Here is a 16,015-nt window from a genome sequence, read left to right as displayed (position 1 = left end):
AAAAAAATAAATGGAAAAAATTGTGGAGGCACAACCCAGACATATGAGTGTGCGGTCTGGGTCCTACGCCAGACATCGTTAAGTTCGACACCAAAAAATGAACACCGTAAACAGCACTATCAACAGAAGTGTCGCTGCTAGGCATCACATTCCGAGGGCATCTATAAAAGTCAAAACACTCCAAACTTTTACGTAGCAGAATGTAATCTACACTAAACAAGTGGAAATCCCATGAACCCAGATCTTTAGTGCCATGGAACAACTCCCTGCATCTGCTATAGCCTTTCAGGACCACCGGGGACACATGCTTAAAGGAAAGGAGGCAGACTTAAAGAAAATAAAAATAACCCATTCCTGATTAACCCATGCCAATCTCCCTCATGCCTGCAGGTTTCAGAATCAGCATCTTAACAGGTTTAAGAATCGGCATCTTAATTTAGACTAGAGGAATCCCATGAGCTAGGAAGCTCTTTAACACAGATGTCCAGCAGGGGGCGGGTCAGAGAGTCACAAGCCAGCAACGAACAACCGCTGACCCGTACGCATCGTTACCTCGGCCGCAGCCGCAAAAGTCTCACCTCCCATGCTGGGGTGTCTCAGGGGCGTGCCGGACGGGTAGAGGCCCCCGTTCCGCGCGGCCGGGTGCGAGGGCGGCGGAACCACGGGCTGCATCGGGCCGCACCCGAGGCCGCCCGTCGACACGCTGCGGGCGAACTGGGGCCGCGGCGGCGTAGCCTGCCCCTGTGGGCCCACAGACGACGGGACGGAGGGGGGACCTGCGGCCGCCGGGGGGGTGGGGCATACGTCAGCGGACACGAGGAGAGGGTTACTTCTGCGCGGCTCATTCGGCGCATCGCATTGTACGGTGTTATCCAACGGATAAAAATTGCGGCGTGCTAAGGATCACGTGTATGTTTCAATGATGAGACAAAGAACAAAAAGGTCAGGTCAAAGCGTTCAAACAAGCAACGGGTTCCCATGATAATGTGTGTTTGTTGTGTTGAATTGGGGGAGGACATTCCACATTCCTGTGGCGGAAACCAGTCTCTCAACAGTACGATCACTGAAGACGAATGGAATTGTGCATTCGCCATTTTCCACCAAAAGGTACATTTTGGCGTAAGGAGGTAAAAATATACAACTGTTTAAATGTAACTTGAACAAAGTGGCTTCGTAAATGGTGTGCATGATTAAAAACAATCATCTCTGCAGCCAGTTGCTATTTCCATCGGCATCTTATTATTGTATTGCAATGCTTGCTCTAACCACGAAGCCCCACTGAGTCTCATGACACGTTTTCAGGAGGGTCCTGCTAAGCTTTTGCAGGAGGTGGGGGGGCAACGACTGCTCTAGCGATTCCAGTCAAGTAATTTACGGGTATTTATTTCAAATTTGGACCATGATAGCGGGAACACAATGATGGACTAACTCCTGAATCCGGTGGCATAACGCAAGAGTAGAGTATGTGTCACCAAAGTTCGTTATGAAGTTGGGAACCAGGGACTGTGGAATGGACGTGAATTGGGCCCACAAATGGACCGGGAGGGCAGAGGTCACATGTACGAACAACGCCATGAGGATGAGGAGTATGAAGATGATGAGGAGGGTGAGGAAGGCGAGGGAGGTGAGGGAGGAGAGAAATAAATCACCAGAGAGAGGGGCACTGCTCGAGTCCCTCGTCTCGTTGCCATTCTGCTGCAGCAGGTCTTGCAGCAGTGCCTTGGCAGGACCCCGGGAATCTCCTTTGCCACCTTTACCACCTTCCAGAGCATAGGCCATGCCCTGCAGCGCACTGTCCAGGCCCTCAAAGTGGTCCAGCTTCATCTGTTGTTAAAAGGAAAGATTTAACCTCCATCGTCACAACATCGTCATCAGCCATGGTTAATCGACTGTTGGACAAAGGTTAGGTTTGCCTAAGGTGCCACCATATTTTGTGATCCTGCAATGTAACTGATGACAGTTGTAATTATTCTTACAATACCTTTAAATTGGGATTTTTGGCATATTAAATTAACGAGTGTTTGGCGAGTGGGAGAAAACTCGATTAATCAGAGAAAATCCACGCATATGAGCGGTAACACTCAAAAGCTTTGCAGAGATGGATGGATAAAAATATATTTGTTGTACTGCCAAAACCTGGTCACCTTATTTGGGAATTTCACAATCTGCGGGATCCATCAGACTTTGCCTCCACAGCACTGGATGATGATAAGCATGAACCACCGTGCACGGCTCAAATGATCCCAACAAAATAAATACATTTCAGTCGTCATAATGCACCACGGTTTTGAATTTAGTTAAATGTACTCACGGTGTTCTGTGGCTCCAGCTTCACAGACTGCTTGGGATTTTCCCCTTTCTGGTCACAGCACGAGTCTCCGGAATCTTCCCCTTTCTCCTGCTTGGTTTTAACGTCTCCTAATTCATCTTGCTGCTGATGCAGCGGGCTCGAAAACTTGCCGGGCATCTCCTTCTCCTCCTTGTCGAGGAGCGAGCGCAGCAGGGCGTGGTCTCTCTCCTGCTTCCTCTGGGGACTCAGCGAGCCGTCCTGCTTCAGGCCGCCCGCTGCCTCCCTGGTGCCGGTGAGCAGGGATGAGGCGGAGCAGGGGCGGCCCGTCAGCTTACTGAGGTCCGGCGGGGAGCCGCCGTCCTGCAGCAGCTTGTGCAGGATTTTGTGTCGCTCTGTGAGCGAGGCCGCGTGGGCCGAGTTCATTGCGGACGCCGACGAAGGCGACGTCGCGGAACCAGAGCCCGACCCGGACAAAACGCGGCCATCGCCGCTCCGAACGGACTCCAACGACAAGTGGCCCTGGCCGATGCAGTGACCATTCTGCTCCGCACCGATGGTCAGCAGCTGCATGAGCTTGGTCTGCGTTTGGTTTTTGTCTGCGTCGTCCTCCCCTTGCTGCTCACCATCACGGCCGCCCATCAGCCGCGCGTCGGGGATGCACTCCCTGCCGCCCTGCGACACCTGCGCCTCCTTGGTGTCTGCCTCGTCAATCCTCTCCTGCTTGATCTGGTAACCCTGCAGGCCCACGAGAGCCCTCTGGGCGTTCGGAGGCAACGTGAACCTCTGGCTGCCCGCTTGCTGCGACGCCGCCGCACCCAGGCCGGGCGACACCGTCCTCTGGCCGGGCGATGCGTTTGGGCCGGGCGTCGGGTTATTGTTCTGGCCGGCCGCTGAGACCGGCGCGCCCGGCACTTGCACGCCGAACGAGGGCGTGGGGTCCATGGGGGAGCTCTGAGAGCTGTATCCGCTGCTGGTGTTGTTGTAGCTGCCGCTGGTCCCGCAGGGCGATGGCGTCGAGTTGCCCCCGCGCGTGGGAGAGAAAGGCACCACCTTGGGGCTGCCCTGGTGCAGCTGCGAGCGCGGCGACCGAGAAAAGTCTGGCTGGCACGAGGCCGCCACGGCCCCGGGGCTCGTTCTTGCCGGGCTGCTCAGGTTCGCACCAAAGCTGTTGCCTGGGCACTGGCCCAACGGGGTGGAGAACGGCCCGGGTGGCCCAGAGGGATTGCCGGCACACATTCGCCAGCCGGGCAGCGGCTGCTGTTGCTGCTGATGATGCTGGTGATCAGGGACTCCGCCCTTGTTGTTGCTGTTGTTGTCCAAACAGCCCGGGTGGCCCTGCATTTCGCCCGCATGCTGGTGTGGGCCGCCAAGGCCACTGAAGGCAGCCATGCCGGTAGCCGATGCCGTGGGGCCAAGGTTCTGTGGGGGCGCTCCTACCCCCATGGGTCTCGGCATACCCATACCTGGGGGCTTTGACAGGTACGGGCCCCTGGAAATAAATCACAAGAATTGTCGTCATCAGTTTCATCGTCATCTGCCATGATCAATAATCCACTGCTAAAGGCCTTAAACATTTCACAGAGCAGAAATGGTCCGCACAGTCACGTCAAGAGTGTATTCAATCACCCGCATTGCGGAGCGTTGGAATAGAGTGAAACAGTTTTGCAGGTGCGGTGGTGACTCCAACCCCCACATGAATCACAGTGTGTGTCAGTCATGGGGGTTATTTGACCATGTCTCAAACATGCTGGTTGTTGCGGGTGAGGGGCCGGACCTGTTCAGATATCAATCGCCACTGATGTTAGTCATAGCGAAGGAATCGAACTCGGGTCACCGGGTTCACAGCGCTGTACTTCCGCTCTTGAGCTATGCACTTTTAAATCACATAGACATAAACCACTTTTGGTGCGATTGGCTACGTATGGTGTGAAATAATTAGTTCAATATACATACATACAACCAAGCCGGACAGTACGTGCGTGCTATCAAACTGGTTCGACAATCACGCGAGACAGACAAGGGTGACGCGTCAATTGCGGAGGTCACCTGAAGACGGTGTACATGGAACTGATCTGCGCGGCGCTGGAGCCCTGCACCTGGTAGACACGGCTCTTGGTTTGCACGGCCACCACCGTGCTGTCCTGCATGCGGAACCTGTACGTGGGACTCTGGGCGCAGCCCTTGAGTGTGACTGCGGCGAAAATGGACATCAAAAAGCAGACGGTGAACCACACGCTCGCGCGCGTACGCACAGCGGCGCTACCGAGCCACAACCCCCAGTCAGGTACTCAAGCCAGACAAAACGTGCTCCCCCTTCACCAAGCGCACACTGACCAGCGCGGCGAGGTATGCTCCGGCAATACCCCAAAGTCTCCCATCTATGGCCGACAGCCCCCAGTCTCCGGCCAGTAGCTATGGAGCCACGAGCCAGTCGGTGTCAGCTGGTTTGGTGAAGGAGTGGGGGGGGGGTGCCAAGACTAAGAACGACTTGGTAGGAACAGGATCACGGTCTGGTTCTGACCATCGCTACATACAACACTTGGCGTACTCTGCCGGGGCACTACCAGGAGGACTCCCGAGCCATCGCAACACGCGTAAGCATGCAATGGTCATGCGTGAGAACAAACAAAATACGTTGGGGGGAAAAAGAAAATCTCATGAGCGCGAATTAAAAAAAGCGGGAAGAGTGCACAGCGAGGAGCTAACCTTCACGGTGGTGGCTGGCCGCGTGCGACATTCCGTTCTCCTGCGGCTGGTGGAACGCCTGGATGCACCTCCTCACCAGGTCCTCGCTGCGCGGACGCATCGAGGCGCGCAGGCTTGTCATGTCGATGGCCACTATCTTGCCTGGGGGACAGAGGCACGGCCACTCAGCATGCAAAACACACCACAAAAGCTGCCTCGCTCTCCCTGCCCGCATTTCCCTCCGACCTTCCCTGCTTCCGACATTCCCTGCATACCTATTTCTGCTTCCTCCACCTCCCTGCTTTCTACTGTTCTCTCACCATAGCTATCGTTATACTACCCTCCCTCTGCATATCTTACCTTTCCTATACTTTGCACTCCCAATCGTGTTTTAAATATTGCAATTATAATTACAACCCTTGATTCACCTCCCTCCCTCCCACATTCCCCTCCCTCCCTCTAATCTATTCGCATATTCTACATCCCTTTTCTTCCTCCTACATTCCCTTCCTCCCTCTATCTTATGTTCTGTCCGAACCTAACACCCTATGTTCCTCCCTGCCTCCCTATGCCTACCCTCCTACATTACCTCCCTCCCCATCCCTCTCCCTCCTGATTGATCCGGGCTTCCGTTGGTCGCTTGTTTATCTACTTATCCATTTAGTAATTATTCATGAATTTATTTGCTTTGAATGTGGTTACTTGTTATTTATTAAGATATATTGATGTTTATCCATTTAATTATGCATATACACATTTATAAACAGAGTTATTCTACCTTGGAGAAATGTAACTATTTCATCAGTTAGCTATACAACTTCAGATGTAAAGTAAGTAATGTATATAATTAGAAATATTTAAACACATCGATTGCTAATCTCTCCCCCTGTTCCATTAACCTTTCCTCTATTTTATTTGATCATGGCCCGGGAATAACGTGGAATCTGTTTATTTACCTGTATATTTCTGTCCATTATTGTCGTTGAAAAGTGGAAATAAAATATAAACACATCAAATTGATGGATGAAAGCATTTTGGTATAAAAAAAAATCCCACTTCAGGATGTGATGACTGCAGATTCTTTGGGTAGACTTGTGAAGAAGAGTTTACATCAAGGCACCAATTTAACTAGCCTCTGGGGTAATAAAAATGTTCCAAAATTAATTAAAATCTGGATTGTGACATCTCATCTCAGGGATACATAAATAATAAAAATGTTGTTTATAAGCAATTAATCCTCACGAGCAGGAAAAAAAAAACCATTAAAGACATGTCTGTAGACATGCCTTCCTCACAAACAGCACTCATCTTAGAGTCCCCTGGGACTCGCCGGCGATCGGGCCTCGGACCCCGAGCACCCCCCCCCCCACCCCAAGACTGCCCTGGTACTTGGGTGAATGGGACCTCGCCTCCCGAGGCTGCCCTGGGACTTGTCAGTGCTGCCCCGTGTGGCACTCATTGGTCCTGGGGCTGTGTCCCACAGTGTTGCTCGCTCTCCGCTCGCCCGTGTTTCCCTGCTCAACACTGCCACCCCCCCCCCCCCCGGCTTCTTCCAGCCAGCCAGCCAGCCCCTGACATCTACCCAAATTGTAGTCCCTCATTTATGCATCGTCTTGCGATTGTGGGCGCAATTCGTCGTTATGTTAATTGAAATTCTTGTTGCGGATTGGGCCCCAGCCAGTGCACCTTATACAGATGTAGCGCAAGCGGCCATTTGGAAACATCATGAATTAACAATCGGCACACCGAGTGCCGAGAGCTGTTTAATCCCTCAACGTGCATCAACTCGCATTTCCCTACCACCACCCTCCCCTGCAGTCAAAAGTACTTAGCGGCTTCATTTTTCATGATGTGAAGATTATTGCGATATCAGTTTTCCAGTAACTCTGCCGTTTAGCTTTGCATTTTTATTGTACTGCTTTTATTTTTTGCTGTACTCCCAGTGCAGGTAAATTACCTAAAAGTTATTCTACTGAAGTTCGCCCAACAAGATAATTCTAATCATTGCAGCATTCCAATCTGTCATGATTTTAACCCATATGCTGTCAATGACACAATACTCAATTAAATTGAAGCGTTCAAAAAATTACAGTCAACAACTGTTGAGCATGCAATGATTCTGCAGAATGTAAAGCAGCAATTTAATAGGCAATAGCTGATTGTTTATAACTTTAACTATTGTGTTTGTTATTACGTACATATTCCGCCATAAAATATATATTTATTATTATTAAATGCGCAACAATAAACCAACATCACGATAGCTTACAAAACGGCCAATACGACGACAGTGGATCTTATATCATATGATACGTCGTAGCAAAAAATGTACCTATGCATGCTGAACTTGTTTCGCATGGTACGTAGCTAACCGTACTAATCGGAGGTGCATGGAAGAACAACATCACCGTATCGCCACAACCCGAATATTTGGTTGCAAGGCAAGGGGGGTGTACGGTGGGGGGGTGTGAGGTGGGGGGTGGGGGGGGCAGCACCACTCCTCACCGCTCATGTCCTGTCTGGTGTAGAACTGTTCGAAAGGACGCTCTGGAGCCGGCGCTCGACGCGCCACGCAGATCAGGCACGACTGCAGCTCTGCAGGCACAAGGTGGTCGAGGGGTGGGATGGGGGGTCGCGTGCGTGAGTAGGAGGACATCGCGTGCGTGAGTAGGAGGACACCGCGCATCATTTCAACCTCGGGCGCGCTGTTTGCCCCCGCCTCCCCCAACCGCCTAGCTCGGAAAGCAGCAACCCATCATACCGAAACAACCCGGAAAGCAGCAACCCATACCATCGCATATGCACCGTTACCAATTGATCGTCCATACATAGTGTGGTATTTGTGCGTGGTTCATGTGCACATATCCAATCATTTTGCAAATCCGCTTTGCCTCAGTCCTCAGCGAGTTGGAGATGCGACGTTGTACAGTACAGGCAAAAAGTGAATTAGAGTTAAAAAAAGTGCAATCGAGAGCATTGGTTTGGTCCTCCCACCATGCCTTTGTGTGTCATCACCATACAGCCTCGTTTAATACCACCAACAGTCAAGATTAAATATTCTACAAAACCTCCTTTTGGCGCATATTAACACCCTTGTTTGCAGTCTCAACGCATTTTTCTGTCTGGTGAGTTTCTCATCATTTGGAAGAAAAAAAAGTGTTACCATATTCTCCGGATTATTAGAATGCTCTGGAAGAGTGAGACGCACCACAACCGTGTGCCCGGTGTCAATAAAGTTGTACATAGAGATCGAACGCATGCGCAGACCTAATGCATTGTAAGACGCATTCCCACCCTGGCCCAACTTTTTCTTTAAAAAAAAACACATGGGGCAGGGCAGGGGGGGAGCGCACCTTATAATCCGGAGAATAAGGTACACATTAAGTTTAGCGTCGAGGTCAAAGGTGGCGTGTCAATGCGGAGGGAAGGCTGTGTTAAGCGAGAGCTGATGAAATGCAGGGCGATGGGCAGGAAACGACGGAAATCCACGTGTATCTAACATGTGACAACAAGGCATGGCGAACCGTACGCGGGCTCCCTTCAGCGTTAACTCGTGTTTACCGCCATCGCGCTCTCCAGGTCGGGCGAATGCCACAAGCGCAAGGACATGAGGACTACGAGAATGTACATCGGCAGCGGCTCTTGTCTAAATAGCTAAACGTGCGAGTTGGACACACTCTATATATAAGATAGTGAAAACAACACGGATCTTTATTTGAGACAAAAACATCTGTCTGCTACGAAGGAGGGCCATTGCCTGAAACATCACCTATTATTTAATACTTTTTCTTTTAGGGTCGTATTAGCGAGGTACGTGCCCGAGTGCTTGCGCACCACTGCCATCGCAGTATCACAATGTTTTGCTTGTTTAATTTAGACAGTACGACTACAACAAGGACAAATGCAACTTTCATGGCTGACCTGCAGCATTCCGTAATGGTAAATCCCACTGCAATATTTACACAAATAAGCAACCAGGGGTGGCACTACAACTACAAAAGAATAACGGACGGCTAACAAAACACGCGCGCCCGCAAATGTCGAGCGAGCCGACGCGCACAAACGCACGCGTATGGATCCTACAAAGGGGTTAAGACGATGGCACTCCATTAAAGCAGCAATTATTCCACATGACTTGAAGCGCGTCTGGATTATAATGCGTGTCCTTGCAACGCTGCTGGGAGTCAGGCGATGTTGACCGCTGCCACTCACCCTCTCCCTCCTCCTGCATGGCGTGCGGCTGGGACACGGCGAAGCACTGCATCATCTCGTAGTGGCTCTCGGAGCCGGCGGCCCCAGCGACGCTGGCGCATGGCCGCACCATCATGCGGCAGTTGAACGTGCGGCTGCTGCGGCGCGAGACCGAGTCGCACGGCCAGGGCACCCCGTTCGCTGTACAACAACGGTCCAAAGACACAAGTGGAGGAATCGTGTTACCGAGCTCTGAAGGGGAAAGTTGCAAGCCTGCGATTGCCCACTCACGCCACTGCTGGCAGAAGGGCCTCCCCGCTACAGGGAGCTCTTGGGAGACTCGCTAGAAGAGTGGTCCCCAAACTTTATGGAACCGCAGAGCACCGTCAACCCTGAAACTTTTTTTTCGCAGACCGCGGAACACCAGTCTATCCATAGAGCACCCACTTAACGCCCCTCAATGTGGTACTGAATCCAACTCGTCGGCGATGATTCGCTGATTGGAACCCAGACGAAGATTTCAACCCTACACCCATTTTATCTTGAGTTGTTACGCTTTACCATGACACTTTGTACAATCTGTACAATGCAAACATCCCTTCGGGTTGTTTGACCATACTTCACCATGCTGGCCAATGTGGATTGGTGACGGGTGGGGGAGGAGGAGAAGGAACCCCCCCTCCCCCCCCAGGAACTAGTTCAGATATCACTCGCCACTATGCCAGTTTCCCCCCTCCCCCCCCCCCCCCCGAGCGCTCACCTTGAGACTTAGGCAGGGAGCGCACAAACTCCGCATGGTCGCCCACGTGGAGGACGTTGAAGACCACCTTGTTCATCAGCTCCTCCTGGGTGAAGCCCAGGTAGTTCTGAACGTTCTCCGACACGAAGGCGATCAGCCCCTCCGGATCCACCACGAAAAAGAAGGCGTCCAGTGCCTGCCGGGAGCGGGACAGCGGTCACACGTTCGAGGTCAAGGTGCAGCCCTGTAATTTCTTGCTAATACCGCTGCCGGCCGAAGGGCCTCCTCCTCCCCAGAAGCAGCTACAGAGAACACTCTTGGAGAGGGCCCCTCTATAGTGTCCATCTAGAGAGAGCTTTAGAGAGCACCTCTAGAAGGCATTTTGGCCTACTCTTCCATGTCAGCCATATGTTATGGAAGAGGTGGGAGTACCCATGCTTTACCCCAAAATCTGCGAAGTGACTAACTGTGGTGTACCCCATCTTTACTGCTGGATGGACAGAGGGACAGGGATTTAAGAAAGCTGCATTCTTGTTTCAACTTCCGTGACAGGAGAGCGAACCAGCGACCTCTTGGATTGCGCGTCCAGTGTGCGGCTAAACATTACACAACGGCAGCTCGCCACGGATTAAACACGTACTGTAAAACCTAGCTTTAACGTCTTTCAGATTAAGATACCTTCTGGAATGTTAGGCTTTGGCTTATTGAAAGAAGGCAACATCATTGTTTAATGTAATTTTTCATTACAAAGTTGTAAAATACAAGGGCGTCTACACATATGTTGTCACGAGACCTCAAGGTACTGTGCATATATCCATTCTCGTGCTGCGTTGCTGCTGCTGCACGTGCAAGAGCAACTGCTTTGTCACAATAATAATGTAACATATTTCATGCAAACGCATCTCAGAACGCTGCAGAATCTCACACGCACAGCTTTCGCATTGGAGGCGCGGGGTAAACCACAGGCAAGATTGAAGGCAGCCAAAACCGGCGCTAACAATTGCCCAAGCTCTGTGGTCCTATGCAGTTTGTTCTCCTATAATGCAGCCATTGCGCACTATGTAAAAATCGATTTACACTAAATACTGTCATATAGGGTAAAGCACAATCCGCGATAGCACGTGAGATGCGTATGCAGGCTGAACAAAGACTGATGCAGGTGGGTAGCAGCCGTACAAGTGCTTATTCCTACTCGCGCGACGTAGTTCCGTTCACTCAATCGCGTTATATGCGATTCCCATCCGCGTAATGATAAAAATGTGTTCCCAAATACATTAACCGCGTTATATACAATTTGCGTTATGAACAGCACACACGCAATAGCAGAACAGACTGTACTGGGAAGTGTGGCCAATCCCCATATTTATACATATATTCCCCTCCCCTCCCTATAAATTGAAGCTTAAGTGGTGGCCGCTCACCTTAAGGAGCAGAGGACCCAGGGCCTCCTTTTCAATGACGCTCTGGCCACTGGAGGACACGTCAGACTGCTGGACGTCACCGTGGAAGGCAGCATTTTTCTCTGAAAACATAAATGCGAACACATAAAAATGTGAGTGGCTATGTCTGACGCAACTTGCCCGCGTGTATTTGGTTATTTGTGATATTTGCTATTTAAGATCCTAATACACACAATAAATGCGTGGATTTATGTAATTTATCAAATATTTTAAGCAATGCAGAAGCTATCCTGTAATTTCACCACTGTATAAACAGATTTTTGTTTTATCCTGGCACTGTGTTAAAAAAACATGGAATCTGTTTAAATAACTAAATGTTTATATTCTTAGTTTTTTCGGTAAAGTCACGTTGAAGAGAAACAACAAAATAACAAAATATATATAAAACAATAAAAAATTCTCACGACGTTTCGACCATAACTCAAACGGTCATCATCAGGTGTGTCGGTTTGCATAAATTTATTTTGAAAACGGCATATTTATTTATATATATAAAAATAACGTTTGCGTCACGCGCAACGATGGCAGTTTGCCAGGACTAGTCCATCTATTTTTTGAAAAGAGGAGGGGGGAGACGAAATTTGTTTTTATGTATGCTGTCTGAAAGGCACTGTAAGCGTGAACAATCAATCAAGAACTGAAATGATTTATCAAATCTTTCCAATGATTGCTAAGATAGAATCCATCTTCTCGGTTGAAATTGTCTCTGTGTTTGTATATGTGGATAGCCTCATGAACGAATCTCTCATGGAAGCCAGATGGCTTACAAAGAACCTCCGTCTTGGAAAAGTCAATGGCATGTGAGCCTACTGAATTAGAACAATGATCTGCTACGGCCGAGGTGTTGGTCCTACCGTGTTTAAGGTCTGCTTTATGTTCACGAATGCGGTCCGAGATATGGCGTTTGGTTTCTCCAATGTAACTACTACCACAGAGGCAACTTAGTTTGTAGACACCAGGGTATTGTATGTCCGGAATCACATCTTTTACAGACGGAACCAGATCACGGATTTTATGTAATGTGTTGAAACGGACCTGGATCTTGTGTTTATTCAAGATTTTGGAGATCTTTTTTGTGATCCCAGCAATGTAGGGTAAAGTGATGGTTTTGAAAGGCTCCTCAAGAGGGTTCTTCTTCATGGTTTGAGTGATAGCTTTGCGGATTGTATAGTCGGAGTAACCATTAGCCCTAAGAGCTTGGTGTACGTGCTTGAGTTCACTGCTTATGTGTTCCTGGTCGGATATGCATTGGGCTCTATGATACAGAGTCTTGATGAGAGAATTCTTCTGTGATGGATGGTGGTGGGAATCCGGTTTCAGATAAGCATCCGTATGGGTAGCTTTCCTGTAGACAGAGTGGCTCATTGAACCATCAGGTCTCTTTTTAATTAGGACATCCAAAAAAGGTATCTTGCCATCTATTTCGACTTCCATCACAGAAGAATTCTCTCATCAAGACTCTGTATCATAGAGCCCAATGCATATCCGACCAGGAACACATAAGCAGTGAACTCAAGCACGTACACCAAGCTCTTAGGGCTAATGGTTACTCCGACTATACAATCCGCAAAGCTATCACTCAAACCATGAAGAAGAACCCTCTTGAGGAGCCTTTCAAAACCATCACTTTACCCTACATTGCTGGGATCACAAAAAAGATCTCCAAAATCTTGAATAAACACAAGATCCAGGTCCGTTTCAACACATTACATAAAATCCGTGATCTGGTTCCGTCTGTAAAAGATGTGATTCCGGACATACAATACCCTGGTGTCTACAAACTAAGTTGCCTCTGTGGTAGTAGTTACATTGGAGAAACCAAACGCCATATCTCGGACCGCATTCGTGAACATAAAGCAGACCTTAAACACGGTAGGACCAACACCTCGGCCGTAGCAGATCATTGTTCTAATTCAGTAGGCTCACATGCCATTGACTTTTCCAAGACGGAGGTTCTTTGTAAGCCATCTGGCTTCCATGAGAGATTCGTTCATGAGGCTATCCACATATACAAACACAGAGACAATTTCAACCGAGAAGATGGATTCTATCTTAGCAATCATTGGAAAGATTTGATAAATCATTTCAGTTCTTGATTGATTGTTCACGCTTACAGTGCCTTTCAGACAGCATACATAAAAACAAATTTCGTCTCCCCCCTCCTCTTTTCAAAAAATAGATGGACTAGTCCTGGCAAACTGCCATCGTTGCGCGTGACGCAAACGTTATTTTTATATATATAAATAAATATGCCGTTTTCAAAATAAATTTATGCAAACCGACACACCTGATGATGACCGTTTGAGTTATGGTCGAAACGTCGTGAGAATTTTTTATTGTTTTATATATATTTTGTTATTTTGTTGTTTCTCTTCAACGTGACTTTACCGAAAAAACTAAGAATATGAATTACTGCAGTCACGAAAGCTTTAAATCAAAACTAAATGTTTGTTCAATTTCTACAACAATTAGCAAACCAAATACCTTCACATACACAACAGTAACACAGTTCTGCATTACTTGTGAAGTTCGCTATTTCAGATCCTGAGACGCGGCATACTTGTGCATTGTGCGTTATTTAAAATGTGCAACTTAGCAAAAACGTGAAAAATTACCGCAGAACATGTACAATCAACGTAACACCCAGGAAATGGGTGTACGTTGATTATACATGCTCTCGGACGTGACAGTAAAACAAAACTCATACTTCTCACATAACCCGACTGGAAGTCAATAACATACAGCAAATAAAGGTGCAGCCCTGCAACTACTTGCTCATGTCACTGCTGGCAAAACAGCCTCAACTAGAGGGAGCTATGGAGAGCACTTCTGGAGGCTAAAACAAGCTATGAAATAACTATAAAAATGACAACCGTTTACAGCCCTTTGTCAAACAACTACTGGATGAAGGCCTCCACATTTCGTGTCAGTCACGTGGGAGTTTGACAATATTTCACCACCCAGGGCAGTGTGAGATGGCGAAGGTGGGGGAGTCGGGGTGGGGGGTTGGGGAGGCCCACCCCCAGCAAGCCAGCTCACAAATCACATGGGTTACAATCGTACTCAGGTCGCCCAGTTCGTAGTGCAGCACTAATCGCTGTGCCATTGCTCGACCCATTAAAAATAATTTAGGGAACAAACGCCAGATTATGTAAGATTGTGCCTCCAGCAATGTCAGATTCAACATGGATGAGCACAGTGCGCGGCACAGAAAGCCACAGATTAATTACCAACTGGGAAAGGCAGCCACCGCAACCAGCCACCGGAAAACGGCAATTTGGCCAAGGAACTGGTGGTGGCATCAAATTAGACCGTTGCCTTTCATAAACAACATGACGATTCAAAGCTTCAACCGCTATGTCCACCAGCATCTGGTTTGCAAGCGGTTCAATTATTATTATTAATAATATTATTTACGATTCGTTTTACGCAATAGGCCCATTTTTTTTCATCTGCTGAACGGAATATTTGCCGAGGCGCTCCGCAGGTGCCAGTCCCTGAAAGCGAGAGTTTGTTGTCCCTCTTGCACCTTCGGTGGCAAAACACATTCGAGGGCGGTTCATTAACGAAGAAAACCAACGTGGCGGCACAAATCAAACAAAATAACGAGAAGGAACGCTCGATGCCAAAACATCGACCAGTGCCCGCCCGCAAGTACTGCATAGCGCCGCCGTCCCTTTGACGTCAGAAAATGTCACGGCAACACCGTTACATAATCAGCTTTTAATAATTCACGATGGCTTCTTCAGCTTAAAATACAACCTTTAGAACACCGCTTTGTTCTTGATGGGGGATATTATTTTTTTTTACTATTATTTTTCTTGTTTTTGTCTTTAACTTTAATTGTTTATTTTCTTCCCACTGCGATAGTAAGTTATATATGGCTTGTGAAGAGGTCAACAGTGTTTCCCCTACACAAAGATGTAGCCAAAAGACGTCATTTTCATAAACAATTATTTCGGTTTTTTTTCCCACTGCCAAGATGACACATTTTACTAAAACACCTCCCATATTTTTTCTATAGGTAGAATAGCTACCAACAGTGGTGTGCTTTCTCACACCCATCACACCACTGCTGGAGGAAGGGCCTCCAATAGAGAGACCTCTAGAGAGGCCATCGCGAGGGTACTTTTCCTCCTCTTCCATGCTGGCCAAATGTTTTGGAAGAGAGTCTCGACCCACAAATGACTCGCCCCACACGGACATGCCGATCGACGAACTGTGGCATATCCATTTATACCGCCGGGTGAACCAAAGTCAGCGTGCTAACCATTACACCAAGGAAGCATCACCTACTGTGTTTACCATGAAACTCTCATCTGATATCTCATTTACTATGGTCATAAGTGCTCGTACTTTCCTTGAAGGTGATCAAGGTGGCGGCACCACGCGTGCAGTGGCATGCCCGAGAGAGAGAGACAGACAGAGAGCACTCGCACTGTGCAAGTCACAAAAACGGTCTCATGAAGAAAGCAGAGTTCAGCTGCCGGGATGAGATTGTTCATGGTGCACGTGACATGACCAGCTAGCTCCATCATGGGGTTCTAGGGGGTTCACATACTTCATGGCAGGATGTAGCGAAGCCACAACCGTTATTTGTATCATGCGAGAAATCGTCAAGCCTTAAGCAACCCATTTTACTAGAGCGAA

At 48.6% G+C, this 16,015-nt stretch overlaps 1 protein-coding gene across 11 annotated transcripts in view; it reads right to left on the bottom strand.

The window, feature by feature from the left end:
- LOC116946633 (nuclear receptor coactivator 2-like) overlaps positions 1 to 16,015 on the bottom strand; it is an 89,231-nt gene that overhangs the window by 22,296 nt on the left and 50,920 nt on the right. For all 11 annotated transcript variants that reach the window (XM_032961732.2, XM_032961737.2, XM_032961734.2 and 8 more), the window contains 9 exons: positions 11,327 to 11,427; positions 9,927 to 10,101; positions 9,188 to 9,367; positions 7,481 to 7,570; positions 4,997 to 5,137; positions 4,337 to 4,481; positions 2,312 to 3,779; positions 1,650 to 1,824; positions 579 to 776 (listed from right to left, as the gene is read on the bottom strand). In XM_032961732.2, coding sequence (XP_032817623.1) covers positions 579 to 776; positions 1,650 to 1,824; positions 2,312 to 3,779; positions 4,337 to 4,481; positions 4,997 to 5,137; positions 7,481 to 7,570; positions 9,188 to 9,367; positions 9,927 to 10,101; positions 11,327 to 11,427 — 2,673 coding nt within the window. The remainder of the gene's footprint in view (positions 1 to 578; positions 777 to 1,649; positions 1,825 to 2,311; positions 3,780 to 4,336; positions 4,482 to 4,996; positions 5,138 to 7,480; positions 7,571 to 9,187; positions 9,368 to 9,926; positions 10,102 to 11,326; positions 11,428 to 16,015) is intronic.

Source organism: Petromyzon marinus, chromosome 27 (genome assembly GCF_048934315.1).
Source record: "Petromyzon marinus isolate PM22_M1 ecotype Great Lakes invasive population chromosome 27, UKy_Petmar_22M1.pri1.0, whole genome shotgun sequence".
Taxonomy (NCBI): domain Eukaryota; kingdom Metazoa; phylum Chordata; class Hyperoartia; order Petromyzontiformes; family Petromyzontidae; genus Petromyzon; species Petromyzon marinus.
Note: the sequence above shows the minus strand (reverse complement) of the source record. Positions and strands in the feature narration are given on the sequence as shown.